The sequence below is a fragment of the Mauremys reevesii genome, linkage group 1 (assembly GCF_016161935.1).
Source record: "Mauremys reevesii isolate NIE-2019 linkage group 1, ASM1616193v1, whole genome shotgun sequence".
NCBI classification, from domain to species: domain Eukaryota; kingdom Metazoa; phylum Chordata; order Testudines; family Geoemydidae; genus Mauremys; species Mauremys reevesii.
This window is the reverse complement of record NC_052623.1, coordinates 263,938,917-263,955,205: the sequence shown is the minus strand read 5'-3', so window position 1 is coordinate 263,955,205 and position 16,289 is coordinate 263,938,917. Positions and strand designations below refer to the sequence as shown.

General features: G+C 43.9%; 1 protein-coding gene across 2 annotated transcripts in view; it reads right to left on the bottom strand.

The window, feature by feature from the left end:
* Window positions 1–4,071: 4,071 nt before the first annotated feature.
* Window positions 4,072–16,289, bottom strand: part of PWP1 (PWP1 homolog, endonuclein) — a 41,207-nt gene continuing 28,989 nt past the window's right edge. For both annotated transcript variants that reach the window (XM_039519346.1, XM_039519347.1), the window contains 6 exons: window positions 15,428–15,489; window positions 10,841–10,952; window positions 8,798–8,888; window positions 7,833–7,954; window positions 7,420–7,525; window positions 4,072–6,321 (listed from right to left, as the gene is read on the bottom strand). In XM_039519346.1, the coding sequence (XP_039375280.1) occupies window positions 6,206–6,321; window positions 7,420–7,525; window positions 7,833–7,954; window positions 8,798–8,888; window positions 10,841–10,952; window positions 15,428–15,489 (609 nt within the window). In that variant the 3' untranslated portion in view covers window positions 4,072–6,205. The remainder of the gene's footprint in view (window positions 6,322–7,419; window positions 7,526–7,832; window positions 7,955–8,797; window positions 8,889–10,840; window positions 10,953–15,427; window positions 15,490–16,289) is intronic.

The window sequence follows — 16,289 nt, the reverse complement described above, 5'->3', positions numbered from 1 at the left end:
ACTACCAGTTTGCGGTACTACCCTTCGGCCTCTCCACCGCACCGAGAGTGTTCACCAAGTGTATGGCGGTCGTGGCCGCAGCCCTCCGCCGTCGTCGACGACTGGCTGATTCGCGGTCGGTCCCAAGAACTGGTAGCGGCTCAGGTGACCGAAATACTGGATCTGTTCCGTTCACTAGGCCTGCTTATATCAATGCCGAGAAGTCCAGCTTAATTCCAGCACAAAGGGTGGAGTTCATAGGAGCGGTCCTCGACTCCAATTTAGCCAGAGCCTGCCTCCCTCGTCCTCGGCACGAGACGATGGTCTCGTTCATACGGGCACTGCAGGCCTTCCCTACAACAACGGTGCGATCCTGCCTGCGCCTACTGGGTCACATGGCAGCGTGCACGTTTGTGACCGAGCACGCAAGGCTGCGACTTCGCCCGTTCCAAATGTGGCTGGCATCGGTGTACCGCCCTCATCGAGACCCCATAGACATGGTGGTGACGGTTACAAAGCCCACTCTCCAGACGCTCACCTGGTGGCTGGATCCGGGGATTGTCTGTGCAGGGGTCCCGTTCCGCCCTCCTCGCCCGTCTGTCACCCTGACCACAGACGCCTCGGCGCTTGGATGGGGTGCTCACATAGGAGACCTGCATACCCAGGGTCTCTGGTCAGCTCGGGAACTCTCCCTCCACATCAACGTCCGAGAGCTGAGAGCGATCCGCTTGGCGTGCCTCGCCTTTCGGACCCACCTTCAGGACCGCTGTGTAGCGGTGTACACAGACAACACCACAGCAATGTTCTATGTGAACAAGCAGGGCGGAGCCCGATCCTCCCCGCTTTGCAAGGAAGCGATGCTCCTATGGGATCTGTGCATGACCCACTCGATTCGCCTAGAAGCGCTTTTTCTGCCAGGGGTGCAGAACACGTTGGCCGACCATCTCAGCAGGTCCTTCGCCTCCCACGGGTCCCTTCGCCCAGATGTGGCTTACACAATCTTCCAGAGGTGGGGGTTTCCCCAGATAGACCTGTTTGCCTCCAGGGCCAACAGGAAGTGCCACAGGTTCTGCTCGTACCAGGGTCAAGCTCCGGGCTCCCTCTCAGATGCGTTCCTCCTGCCATGGACGGATCCCCTCCTCTACGCGTTCCCCCCGTTTCCGCTCGTCCACCGGGTGTTACTCAAGCTTCGGAGGGACAGGGCCCGCGTAATAGTCGTCGCTCCGGCCTGGCCGAGACAGCACTGGTACACCCTGCTGCTCGAGTTGTCAGTTCGGGATCCCATTCCCCTTCCGTTATGGCCGGACCTCATCACTCAGGACCTCGGCAGGCTTTGTCACCGGAACGTGCAGTCGCTGCATCTTACAGCTTGGTTCCTGAGTGGTTGACCAACGCAGAAAGGGGTTGTTCGTTGGCGGTGCAACAAGTACTGCTTGAAAGTAAAAGGCCTTTGACGCGCTCTACCTACCTCGCAAAGTGGAAACGCTTCACGATCTGGTGCGACCAACGAGGTCTTAACCCATTCTTGGTCCCCATCCCGACCATCCTCGACTACCTCTGGTACCTGAAAGGTCAAGGTCTCGCGATCTCTTCCCTGAAGGTGCACCTGGCGGCTCTGTCGGCCTTTCGGCCCGCCATAGGAGGCCGGTCCGTCTTCTCTAACCCGATGGTTGCCCGCTTCCTTAAAGGTCTAGACCGTCTGTACCCGCCGGTACGTCATCCTACTCCAACTTGGGATTTAAACCTGGTTCTGGCTCAGATGATGAGACCACCCTTCGAGCCCCTGGCCACGTGCTCTCTGCTTCATCTCACCTGGAAGACGGCCTTCCTCGTGGCAATCACATCCGCCAGACGAGTCTCGGAACTCCGCGCCCTGACGGCCGGTCCCCCGTATACCGTCTTCCATGGGGACAAGATGCAGCTTCGACCGCACCTGGCCTTCCTCCCCAAGGTGGTGTTGGCCTTCCACCTCAACCAAGAGATCTTCCTCCCGGTCTTCTTCCCGAAGCCGCACGCCTCACCACGTGAGCAGCAGCTCCACACCCTGGACGTCCGCAGGGCCCTCGCGTTTTACATCAACCGGACGAAGCCCTTCCGGCGTTCGACCCAGCTATTTGTGGCGATTGCTAATCGCATGAAAGGCGAGCCGGTCTCCTCGCAGCGGATTTCATCCTGGGTGACGTCATGTATACGAACATGCTACGAGCTTGCTCGCGTCCCCCCATGCCGACTCACCGCACGTTCGACGAGGGCGCACGCCTCGTCGGCCGCCTTCCTGGCCCATGTCCCCATCCAGGACATCTGTAGAGCGGCCACCTGGTCTTCTGTACACACCTTCGCTTCCCACTACACGTTGGTGCAACAGTCTCGAGACGATGCAGCCTTCGGCTCAGCAGTCCTACACTCGGCCACGTCTCACTCCGACCCCACCGCCTAGGTAAGGCTTGGGAATCACCTAAATGGAATGCATAGGAGCAATCACTCGAAGAAGAAAAGATGGTTACTCACCGTAGTAACTGTTGTTCTTCGAGATGTGTTGCTCCTATCCATTCCAGACCCGCCCTCCTTCCCCACTGTCGGAGTAGCCGGCAAGAAGGAACTGAGGAGCGGACGGACCGGCTGGGGTATATATCCAGCGCCATAGCGGCGCCACTCCAGGGGGCGCCCAGCCGGAGTTGCTAGGGTAAAAATGTTCCGGAGAGCCGTGCACGCACGGCGCGCACACCTAAATGGAATGGATAGGAGCAACACATCTCGAAGAACAACAGTTACTACGGTGAGTAACCGTCTTGTTCGTATAGCTGTGTAGGGAAAGTGCTGGTGTGTGGCCACACTCACAGCTACCAGCGCTGCAGTGTGGCCACATTTGGAGCATTTGCAGCGCTGTTGGGAGTGGTGCATTATGGGCAGCAATCCCAGCGTTCAAGTGGCAGCAACGTGCTTTTCAAAAGAGGGGGGTGGGGTGGAGTGTGACAGGGAGCAGGGGAGGGAGGGAGAGAGAGAGTATGTGTGGATTTTTGGAGCCAACACTGTGTGTCAGCTCCCTGCCTTGCAAAATCTGAACATTTCCTCGACCCCTCCTTCACTCTTAACTGCAAATAGCCTGCAGACCAGATAAGCAGCTGCTCCAACGGACTCCCTTTCTCCCCCTCCCCTCTGCTGTTTCTCTCCTCAAGCAAACACTCATCCCCCTGCCTGCCTCATTCACAGCAAGGTAGTGGGTTATCTCAATTGATTGTTCACAATCAGTTACAGATTGATCACAGCAAACAAGAGCTGTGTTTGTTTTTTAGATAAGCAGCTCCGGAGCCCCACGTTCACAACAAAACAAAGAGAGTAATTTAGTTAAAAGCATTCTGGGATATCTCCTAATACCCTCGAGGCCAATAACAGTGCTGGTGTGTGGCCACACCTGACGAGTAGCACTGCATCACCAGCGCTGCACTCGTTATTCCCCAAGCAGACCAGGTGTACAGCCAGCGCTGCAGCCAGGGAGTTGCAGCACTGGATGTGCCTTGCAGGTGTGGACAGTTACTAAGTTGCAGCACTGTAAAGCCTTCACCAGCACTGCAACTCTCCAGTGTAGCCAAGCCCTTAGTTGCTGAAAAAAGTCAAGGTGTTTTTACAGTAAGCACAGCAGGCACAACTGCTTTAGAGAAACAACATAATTTGCATCTCAGCCACTAAAGGAGCATAGGATTAGCAAGCACTCCATTATGTGAAAGACAGCTTTTGAAAACAGGCACTTAGCAACTACTTCTACATGTCATACCTTGAAAAGCAGAATGTAAAGTTTGCTTGTTCAAATTAGATCACTTATTAACTGAATCTGGGTGCACAAACAAAAGCATATTCCACATAGTGATTGATTTCCACCCCCACCGCCCGCCCCTTCCGAAAGTTACAGGACAATTAGCTAAAAACATAGAATCAGACTTTAAAGTCAGAAGGGACCATTATGATCATCTAGTCTGACCTCCTGCACAAAGCAGGCCACAGAATCTCACCCACCCACTCCTGTATTTGTTTTACATTAGGGGAATTAATTGCAAAGTGAAATACATATACTAATCACAACCATTCAAACAAATGTATATGGATATACATATATTAGTTATTATTTATATATTAACTGCATATCTTAAAACATCCCCAAGTGTTCATATACACTCATGAAGCCATCCGCACCACAAATTAGCATCTAGTCCATGGACATTTTTGGTACTGCATCATAATGTTTTCAGCTATATTAATATTATCTTTGCAAAACTGTCACAAAAATTCACCAGCTCATGCACAAAATTTACTTCCCACCCTTTGATCGTATTAATCCACAATACAGTACTTTCACAGCTCCTGGGGGCTCAAATATACATTATCAATTTAAAAAAAGGCACCAGTGACCTAGCCCAAGGAATATGGAATTTAATAAAAGTTTTCTAGGTTTTTTTTTTTTTTTTAAGTTTTTATCTATACTGATAAAGCTAAAGTAGTACAACTGCCCTAGTACGTACAAAATTATTCTCATATGGGAAGGGGAAATAAGCTGCGTGTCACCTTTGTGTAATTACAAGCACACTATGGCGTATACTGGTATAACTCAGTATATTGGTAAAAACGAACAAAATACCGCAAAGTCTAGCCTCATTTAAAAAAGGAAGTAGAAACGGAATTTCTCACAGATGATCATCCCAGGAGCTGAAACGTTACTGTGAGATACTGGCAACCAAACCTGAGTGACAGGAGGCTACTTTAATAAGAAGGCTGGAGTCAAGACTATAGGTTAGGGATGGACTACCTGGGGGAAAAGAATCCAGTGATCCGCACTCCTCTGCAGTGCACAAGAAGAACTAAAGCACATAGGTTGAAGGCAAGGGAGGAAGCTACGACAAGAACAGACAAACCTGAAATATTTTCAGAGCTGCTGCTTTAATCAGCAAGCTAGAGTTTGGGACAGGATGGCAAGTCCTCCACCACAGGCAGCCAGCACTGGGCTAAGTACAAACCCCACATTTTATTTTTTATCCTGGCAGGATTTACTTTGTTGTGTCTTTCTTATTTTAAAATGGGACACACTGAAACAGTGTTGTTTAAAGATTAAATACACACCAGGTACAGCTTTCCATTATGTACACTTCATATTCATTAGCTACTGTTATCCTAACCCATTCCATAATTAGGTAAACCTAATTAGAAACTGTTTAAAAGCCCTCTCTGTGTTCCCTCCAGTTTAATAGGAACGTGTGATAGTTGCATGTGTTTAAATCTCTTAGTAGACTAAGATACTGTATTTAAAGAATATCCTAAACTTTGTGGAATGGCCAAGGCCTGTGGCTGGTTTAAGATGCATCTCTGCCCTATTTCATATTCTAAGACTATTTCAGGGTGGTGACCTATTATTCACAGCCAAAGATTTCTACAACCCCCTTCCATTTACTACGAGAGAGGGAGAAAAAAAAAAAGATCAATATTACAACAATAAACCTGTGTAATTTGTGTGTATCGAGAAGCTTACAGAACAGTTGATGTTGAAGGGTAAAGGTGTACAGGGAGTGAGATTTTCTTTGCTTTAGATTGTATGGCAGTTTTACAATGCTTCACAGCCCCAATTGCCATCCACCAGTTGAAACACACTGTTCTAAGAGATTTAAAGTAAGATGTTAATCTTTGAAAAGCGATATTGGAAATTTGTTAAAAACAGTCCATCGTCAGCTTACTCTGGGGGAACTTAAGCATTGTTTGACTACTTACACTAAAAAAGTTTTTGTTCAGCCCTTGATTTAAATATTGTGGCAATTTTCAGTTGAAGTAGTTTTCATTTGCAACTAAAAAGAAATCCATTCATTACAATCCTTTTTATACACTCTACAGCAGCACAGTGCTTTCCTGCCAAAGATGCATCACTTTACAAGTGAAGTTTACAAACGCACATGTGATGTGCTAGCCCCATTTCAGTGCTAGGTAAAGCAAGGTGCAGGCATGTCACTTAATTTTTTCCAAGTCAGTGAGAGGCAGGAACCCATAACTTCTGACTCCTATATCTTAACCACAAGACCATGTTTTCTTCCCACAACATGAAAAAAAGCTGCAGATTACAGGAAACTTGATAAACTTCCATGAATACTTTCCAAATCAGTGGGTGCAGAGTACATATTAACTGTAGTCCCAAAGTATACTCTGGATTGATGTTTTGCATTTATATACCATCTATGTGAAGTTTGATCCGTCAGGATTCCATTTCTGCTTCTGGACTTTTGCTGCTACTGCTGGCAAAGGAGCTGCTAGTTGCAGAGTTTGTATTGGCAGCTACCAACCTCTCTCTGCTTCCAAAAACTTCATTCACTGCAATGCAAGAGATTACATAAATGCTAGTATCCTGGAGAGAAGATCACTACAGTAGCTAGAACATGGTTTACAGTAATGAAATGGGAATCTTAAACTTAATCGAACAGAGTCATGAAAGCTTTTTTCTCAGACCAGGAGGGTTTAAGTTTTATATTTCAAAACAAAGGAATTATGCTAACTAAATACATTAAGAGGAAGGCATGGTACTTCTCCCCCACAGAGCGGCTGGCTGCTGGTCTGTGGTCATGCTGCAAATGGTCTGTGATTGTTCTATCTGAAGATAAGTGTGAGAAAGGCAGGTTGTTTCCTATGTACTTAAGTGGTATCCATCTAGTCCCACTTGGAGATAGGCTAAGTTTTGCATAAAGGTGTGATGCTTAAAATTTAATTCTGGTTTTAGGGTTTAGATTTTCATTTGATTTCTGCATGCCTTTAAAAACGTAAATCCAACATCACTACCATTTATTACAGATGATAAAACAATAAAATTGGGCATGCGGCCAATACCAGTTCCCACTGTTGCAAACCACAGCCAAAAGTTTTTTTGTATATTAAAAGCCGGTGGTTCTAGAGACAAAATATAAAAAGTAACTGTGAAGATCCTCAACCTCAGCCATGCAGCCAGCATTAAAAAAACAGTACATCAGACTGAAACGAAAAGAATAAGCTATACCAATGTCACCTTTGTATATACACCGAAAGAAAATACGTCATTTTTTAACAAACACCAGAGGCATCACTTCAAAAAAGTTCATTTTGGTTAAGAATTTGAAGATGCACCTTTTTTTTTTTTTAAGCAGGATTCCAACACTTTCATTGTGAGAGTGCAATGCCATATTTCAAAGCATGAGATCAAGGTATCTATTCCACTTAGACTGAAACCTCATCAGAGAAGGGACTAATCTACCCAAAGTACGTGGCACAGTGTTAGCAGCAGAACAACGTAACAGGATGCTGGACACACCTCATTACCCACCGGAAGCCTGCAGTTCTCTCACAACTGCCTTGCTGCCTCATTTGATGTATTACTGAACATGCAGTATATTAGGGAGAAAAAATGGAATTCTGAAACTCTAAATCATGAGATGATGTTACCTGCAGAAATACTGCTTATATCCCAGACTCGAAGCCCTTCTCTCTCCCCTCCAAAGGCATAGACAAATGGCAAATCAGGGCAACAAGCTGCACAAAAGAGAACACCCTAGAGGAAAAAATATTGTTTTAATGTCAAAAAACAGTCACCTTAACACACTTTGACAGAACAAGTTAAACAAATGTAAGGCCCTCCTATGCCTCTTCAAAACTGATTGTGTAAAAATAATTGGCTATTCCGGTCCAAGGCTTTAAAGCAGAGGCTGCCAGTCGTGTGTTGAATAGTGTGATGTAAACAGCACCCAGGACAAGATTCCCAATTCATCTGACGTGTTAAGGAGAACAAGACAATGAAGCCTGGTTAAAATCGTGGTTTATATGTAAACTGTCTTAGAAGTGATGTGTAAGTTACTTACCATTTTCATATCCCTGGAATGGATCAGACTTGGTTTGTCTCCCAGTATATCCCAAATTTTCACATATTTGTCAGCAGATGATGTCACAAGGCACCCTTTGATCTGACTGCTTAATTGGAGTCCTGAAAAGTTAGAATAGACCAGTTTAAAAATCACCATTTAATTGTTACATATTTTTCTTCCCTGTGTAACATTTTAAAGGGAAGTCGAAAGAACCTCATATTCTCCCTGTGCCTTAAAGGAAGCAGCGTGGAGACTAATAGAAACATTGCCCCCTCCCACCCCCTGCACTTAATGGGAGAAGCAGGGATCCTTCTGGGTGTGAAAAAACCTTCAGTGTCCCTTTCTCCTCTGGCAGTAACCAGGACCTCTCAGACTGCAATCATGGCTCAATCCTCTCCTTCCAACTGCTAATTCCTTACTTCATGGCTTCTCTGACAACTGTCCAGCCTCATGGCCTCCTCTTTCAACTATCAGTGAGAGACTTCTTTTTGTTATCCCAGACTATGTGCTCATTTTTGAGGCAGTTGCAGAGTGTGTACGTATTAGTATTAATAATCACTGATCCAGAGTGTGAGAGAGATTATTAATCTAAAAAAACCTAAAATATAAAAAAGATCAATGGTGTTTTGGGTTTTTTGCAGAATCCTCTTCATGCAGGAATAATTTTGTGGAAACTACTTAATTCAAGAATGTGACTCAAACCAGTGAGATCTGCTTTGCCATTTTTATTGACGTAATTCTATGAGAAAAATGCATTATGGTCAAAACATACATCCCTTAAAATACAACTCGACCAAGAGGCCATTTAAATGGCCAGCTAACATGATTAGTACTAAAGGTTTTTGCTAAACAAAAGACTGCCTCTCTCAAACAAGTTCATATTTACATAATTATTTAAAAGACTTATTCCAACTACATATTATGGGCATGTTTTACATATAAAAGGAAGATATAAAATTTACCAGATACTTCCTCATTATGAGCCTTCAGAGTAAAAAGTGGCTTATCGGAACGAGCATCTAGACAGTACACAAAGCCATCTTCTGTGCTAGCCTGGGGAAAACATTACATCGTCAAAAGAAATTGCCATATCAATTCACAAGAAACAGCCCAAGAATTAAGCATCCAATCTAAAGTTTGTAAAATCCAATAAAATTCAGATTTTATATTACAGTATCCTGAACAAGATGAACACACATTTCTTAAACAAGAAATTACGCTTGATTAAGCTTGCACTTTAATACCTTGCACATCTGACATGCCAGATGACTCAAACACTAGGTAATGGGGTATGTGATGGAAAACACCCCTGTGTTCACACCCTATGCACTATTGTAATAATCTTTGTATAAGGTATGCCTTGTGATGTATCATTTGAAAACTCAACTTGCTGAGCAGTAATATCAAGCAACATTATACGTAAAGTTATGAACATAAGCTAAAATCATGACTGAAGTACATTTCCCAGACAAGTCTTTGACAAGGAAGGGAGCAAGGACCAAGAGATCTGCATCTCAACAAAGAAACAGCATTGAGTCTCCTCCTTTCAGCAGACTGCCTGTCTACTGGTTCTCAGCTGGAAATGCTTTTCAAAGAGGAACTATAAAAAAGGAGGGCAAACACCCCAAGACTCCACTCTCTTTTTCCCTGCCCACCTTATCCTCTGCACCTGAGAAGACACAGGAGACAGCCATGGAACTGTGGGGGAGAGGTTCTGATCTGAAGCGTTTGGTCAGTAATGCTGCTAGAAGCATGTGGTGAGATATTTTACTTGAATCTAATATAGTCTGTGAAGTTAGTTACAAGAAAAATGAAACATTTTCTAGTGCCTATTTCTGACTTTTATTCCTCAGTACTTGTACTCACTTAAAACAATAAAACAAATTCATTAACTAAAAAGAAATAGATTTTATCTAATCCAGTGTGTTTAAGTTGAAGTGCCTGGGTAACTATTTAAGATAACAGGCTAGTATATATTATCTGTTAAAGGAATAATAGACTTAATATAGTTGGGACTGCTCAGGAGAGGGCTGGGCAGTACAAGACATGCATTTCTGGGGGAAAATCTGGAAGAAGAAGTGCGTTGAAGTCACCCTGCAGTATAACCAAGGCTAGTGAGAGCCAGGGTGTGACTGGCAGGCTGCAGTTACACAAACACATCTAGGAGTGACCTGCATGCTGGAAGGCTGTTTGTGAGCAGTCTGGATTGGACACTACAGTGACAAGGCATTATAAGGCAACACAAATTACAGGGCAGGGGTGACACAGCCCCTCAATGGTCTGGACTGTTCCCCAGTATGTCAGAGGATATGGAGCCTTTCACTCCCTTGGCTACCAGTTCAAATCTATCCCTGGTCAATAGTAACTGAAAAGTTATCTGATGTCTGGTCTATGTAAAATGAGTTGGTGGTCTTAGCAAAAAGGTGATTACTTCACAAACGTAATGAAATGCAAGTCACTTTTGGTGATTGTAAGCAAAGAAGTGAATGGATGTGGAGACTGAATCCTGGTCTAACCCTGTTTTTTCATTAAAATTACAATATTTTTTGCCCAGCTACACTTGTGAGACAGTGCCTTCTACTGCTTAAGCAAGGAATTAAATTAAAGTTGTCTCATCTACACTTAAAATGTTGGAAATAAAAATTCTGAGGAAGTAACATATCAGTAGAGGGCAACAGTGAGATGTAACAGGGCTGCAGCAGAGGAAAATCTGCTTCAACCACCAGAAATTAATGAAACATGGCTAAGAAATAAGTCTCCAGGGTGATAAGGAAACAGCACAAATTGGCTTAGTGATGGTGTAACTGCATTCATGTGAAAAAGATACCAAATTCATAAGTAATCAGTATTCTTAATTGTTAGTGGGTTATCAATCAAGGTGGAAAATGCTGGTAGCTCAACTCAGTCCATGAAATAGCAGTGACAGCAGCTGAACAGATTAACAGGTAAAGTGCAACAACGATAGCCGTAAGTGTATGGTGAAAGAATATACAATATATACTCACTAAGAAGTTACAAGGTGAAAAATGATTCCAAGTCACTCTCTCAACCTGTCCACTAAACCGCCAGATTCGATGGTTATCCTGTGGACTTCTACAATCATACAGGACAGCAGACCTAGTAGAAATCACATCAGAACATTTCATGAAATTTGTTTTATCATCATTTATCACCTAGCAATGTTCTCACTAATTTATTCATGAATTTTAATGGAAGCAGCTTCAAAACACAAGAAATATTTAGGTTTTCAGATTCACTTTTGAAAAAGCAAATAAAAGATGATGCTAAACGCGTAGAAAGGATTTACATTATGGACCAAGGTGTTTCTTGTGGGTACAAGAGCCGTTCTGTTGAGACTAAATGAGGCAGATGAATTCCAATACAATCACTACACTACACAGGAAATACTATCGCTTGGGGCCAGAATTATACACCAACATATCACTTCAATATGAACATACATCATTTCATTTTACTAGTTTCAAATAACCAGTTTGTTAGAAAATAAAATATTAGTTAGGAAATCAATTTATGAAAAATGCACCTTGAGTGTATTTTCAAATATGCTTTAAACAGGAAATTAAGCTTTAGAAGTGGCTGGGGAGAGCCTATATTTAAAATGAGCAAGAGCAGATGAGAATGAGTGGCTCATGCGGGATTGATAATTCTTGTGTTGAGCCCAATGGGGCAGAAACTCTTCAAGTGGCAGCAAGCATGCCGAAGTTGTCTGATGTTAATGAAAGGAGACAGGGATGAAAGTAAAGCCGAAGACTTACCAGTACGGGGGCTGGCTCCAGCCTCCAGAAGGGGCGGGGCTTGAGGTCAGCGTCCCCCAGCCAGCCCTTCCACGCTGCCTGGCCCGTGCCGCCCAGGACTCCAGCGGCGATTTAAAGGGCCCAGGACTCCAGCTGCTGCCGCAGCACCCAGAGCCCCAGGCCCTTTTAAATCGGCGGCCCCAGGGCAGTTGCTTCCCCCTCCCGCCCCATTGGCAGCCAGAGGGGTGCAGCGGCAAAAGGGGCAGCGCTTTAAGCAGGGTCCTTTGCTGCGGCAGTGCTTTAAGGGACCTGGCAGGGCCACCGACGGGGGGCGCAAAAGGGCCAGCGACATTAAAGCGCTGCCGCGGCAAAGAACCCGGCTTTAAAGTCAGCTGGGTAAGGGCCGGTATTGGCGAACACTTTTTACCGGCCCGTACCGGCTTACTTTCACCCCTGAAAGGAGGAAAGACACCATAGCTTTAGAAACCTCTTCAACTCAGTTAATACCCACAATATAACCTGTTCCTACACTATCTTGTAGTTTAAAAACAAAAACATAAAAAAGCCCAACAAACATTGATCTGAAAGCCTCACGTCTTCCGTCACACAGTAGAAAAGCACAATTTTGCTATAGCATAGCTTTTAATAGAATTCCTTGACGTTTATGTCATGAAAGCACATTTCAACAAACACCCTCCAGAAGCCTTCAACTACTTCTAGGTCACAAGATACTTTAAGGAAATCAGTAAATGCTTTACAGGTGCTTATGGCATTGGAGGACTGGCTGCAGATGATTTGGTGAAGTCTGCCCCAGCAAAAAGGGGAGCCTGGGCATAGGAGTAGACTCAAAATCATCCCAGAGGCCAGCTAAATATTTTAAGAGAACGTACCAGATTTCTAAGATAAGCTAAATGCAGCAAATGAAAAGGAGTGACTGCCTTGGATACATTTTTAAATGTGGTAATGTAAAGAGAAAGCATTAAAAACTAGAACAGAAATTTGACAGGAAATAGCAGTTACAGTGAACGAATGAAATTACAGTGGGTACCATAAATCAGATAAAATTACTCCCCTCTCAGACAAATATGAGGACAGGTAGTATATCCTTCTGAAGTAGTCAAATGCAAGCTTTGGAAATAAAGGCCTGCTAAGAGAATACCTAAATACATTAATAACTGAAACAGGATGACTGGTATTTTAGCAGAGAACATACACCCAGGAAGTATAGCTAAGAAACAGTGAAGTGACTATACACCAAAGCGGGAACCTCTGTATTCCCCTATGAACACTTTCTGTCCCTTTATATATTACACACACAAAAAAATACATTAAAAGAACATTAGTAAGGTCACAAAGTCAAGCACTCAAGAGTTAGGAAATTAGGAAATGTTAGGAAATGGCAGAATGCCTGTGCAACCTTAATTCAGCCCTCCTGTGAGCACACATCAGGAGAGAGTCTTTAATGACATGATCACATCCGATTTTTTCCACAGGACCCCTGTGCCTTATGCAGTGCACAAAATGGACGAGCAGCTACTCAATATTTTGTCGTCTTACTGTGCAGCACACTATTCAACCCCTGCTCCAAAGAATGAATCTCCTCACTGGCTTTTCTATAGTGCTCATCACTATAGTATTTGAGTACCTCACAAACATTAATTTATCTTCACATCATCTCTGTGAGGAACAGAGAAATGAATATCGAAAGTATCTAACTCTGGGTGCTCTATTTGAGACATATAGAACCTGATTTTTTAGAGTAGTTAACATGATATAGCACTTAATATGTTCAAAGCACAGCTTCGACTGACTATAATTGCAGCTATGAGTGCTCAGCACTTCTGCAAATCAGACCCCAGGGTCTCTAGTCTGGCATCCAGGAAATGAGGAATATAGTTAGTGGCAATCTGTGAAAAATTGGGCTTAAGTTACTTGCCCAAGATCACACAGGAACTCACACAGGGATAGAATCCCTATCACACAGGGATAGAATCCCATTCTCCAGGGCACTATTCGACCTGAGACCATCTTTTCTCTTCATGCAGTTCCCTGCTTCATTTACTACACACCTCTCAATTTCTGCAAGAAATGAAACAGGCATCCTACAGACCAAAGTCTCTTTCACTACAAAACCCCAATTAATTCCCAGATCAGGTCCATCCCATGTACCAAGTCCGGCAGGCATCCTGTGGAAAAAATAGTATGTGATCATATAATTGAAGACTGTACCATAATGCAAAACACACAGGGGAGCCAAACTCAGGCTGCACAGGCAACCTTCATTCTAGCATTTCTGAACTTCTGAGTGTTTTACTTTTCAACTTTAATAAAGGCCTTTTTATGCAGTTCTGTGTAATTTCCTACGTTTAAAAAAAAAAAAAGCAAACTAAACACACCCAATTTCCATCTTGTGGTACCGCACTGACAGACATGGCTCATCCATCGTCAGGGTTGGAACCCTTAGCTCCACTGCAGAGACATCTTTCACTTGAGCTAACAGTAACTGCTAATAGTAGGTTATCATCCTCTACGTGGACCAACACTAGAGGGGGATGGGACACTTTGCCAGTGTATTTGCTGACAGATGAGGAATGTTGACACTCAGGAATCTTGGGTTCCATTCCAAGCTCTGGGAAAAAAAGTCTGCTCTGGGGCACAGACTTCTGCCCATTCCCCACAAACATGACCCCTTTTGCCCCATCCTCTCTAACTTGTCCCTATTCCAATTCTGTCTCTGTCCCAGTTACTATCTCTATTCCTCAGGCTTCTCATCCTAGTCCCAATCACCTTGGCCAGGAAGTCCTATCCTCACTATTCCATAACCCCATCCCAGCCACTGTCTGCACCCATTCCCAATTCCACTCCTCCTGGCTCCTTAGTCAATCTGTCACTCTCATGCCTCCTGTCACCTCCCCCAACCCACGTTCCTCATCCGCACAGGCCCCTATATCCCTCTCCTGGCTACCTGTCCCAGTCCCTTTGTCCAGCCAGTCCCAGTTCTCCTTCCGCACCCCAGGTCCCCATCAGATCTGTTCTCCCCTCACCACACCTTCTTCCCTCCAACCCACTAGCTCCAAGTTTGCTTGTCCAGATAGTCCCCTGACTCAGTTCTCTCCCCTCAGCCTCCCATAGGTCTCATGAACCTAATCTACACCTCCCATAGGTCTTGTTTGTGTCCCTTCTTCATTCAAATCAGCCTACTTCCTCATCTGTGCTACCTACGCCCAGTGGAGAGAGGAACAGTAAGAGCACAGAAGTCTCTACTGAGCATATGTGAACTGCAATTGTTCAAAGGCTTATAAATTGTCCAAATTTAGGTTGTTTTTCATGGACATGAAGAAATCGTAGATTATTAGGGTTGGAAGGGACTTCAGGAGGTCATCTAGTCCAACCCCCTGCTCAAAGCAGGACCAATCCCCAAATGGCCCCCTCAAGGATTGAGCTCACAACCCTGGGTTTAGCAGGCCAATGCTCAAACCACTGAGCTATCCCTCCCCCACCTTCCTGGGACAAAGGCCACCCCTTACTGCCAAACTTCAAGTACCTGATCCAAAGCATGGGATCGCTAGAGCTTTACAAAGAAAATGTAGCCAGGATTTTTACTTATTTATTTTACAGGGGAAAATTTTTTTGGAAGCAGCCAAATCATTCTGGCTGAATTAATTAAAAATTAGCAGGAGGCAGACAACTGGCACATCCCAAACAGTTAAAATTTGGCTAAGTTATAAGCTACAGAACATGAAGTTTTATAATAGGAAGTATCCAGCAACCTGAATAAAATGTGGTGCTATCAGACACACCTACAACAGTGCGAAAAGCAAATATTTCCCCACTTACTTATCATAAGATCCAGAAACAAGGGTCTGTGTTTCAAATGGATGAAACTGTAGTGTCTGGACCTAATAAGGACATTGAAAGTTTTAGAAACACACATTGGAATTTAAAATACATACAGGACATCTGTTTCAGTCAGTGTCATGCAGGATAAGGTGCAGCACTATTCCATACAACTCTGTTATACTTGTTGGTACTCAAGACCTTTTCATAAAGCAGAGTATGCATCTAGCAATACAGAAGATGTATATTTTAGACTTCCAAGAGGACCTCACCAGAGGTGAAACTAGAAATACAGGATTTGCCAAAAATCTTCAAAAAATAAGCCGGGATAGGTAAAAAAATATCTGCTTCCAGTTGGACAAAAACAACTGTATAACTATGCATGCAGTAGCGAAAAAAAGTACATGAGAAGTTTGCCAAGAGCAGTGATCTACGTTGACTAGATGATTGGGATTATATTAAAATTTTTCACATTTTAATTACAAAATGAGCTAAGTATTTCTAAAGCACCTGTCATCATAATATCTAGGTGCCATATATTAAAACTAGGGTTGCCAAGCGATTAAAAAGATTCATCACGCTGTTAAACAATAATAGAATACCACTTATTTAAATATTTTGGGATGTCTTCTACATTTTCAAATATATTGATTTCAATTACAACACAGAATACAAAGTGTACAGTGCTCACTTTATATTTATTTTTATTACAAATATTTGCACTGTAAAAAACAAAAGAAATTGTATTTTTCATACAAGTAGTGCAGTGGTTTTCAAACTTTTTTTCTGGCGACCCAGCTGAAGAAAATTGTTGATGCCCGTGACCCAACGGAGCTGGGGATGAGGGGCTTGGGGTGTGGGA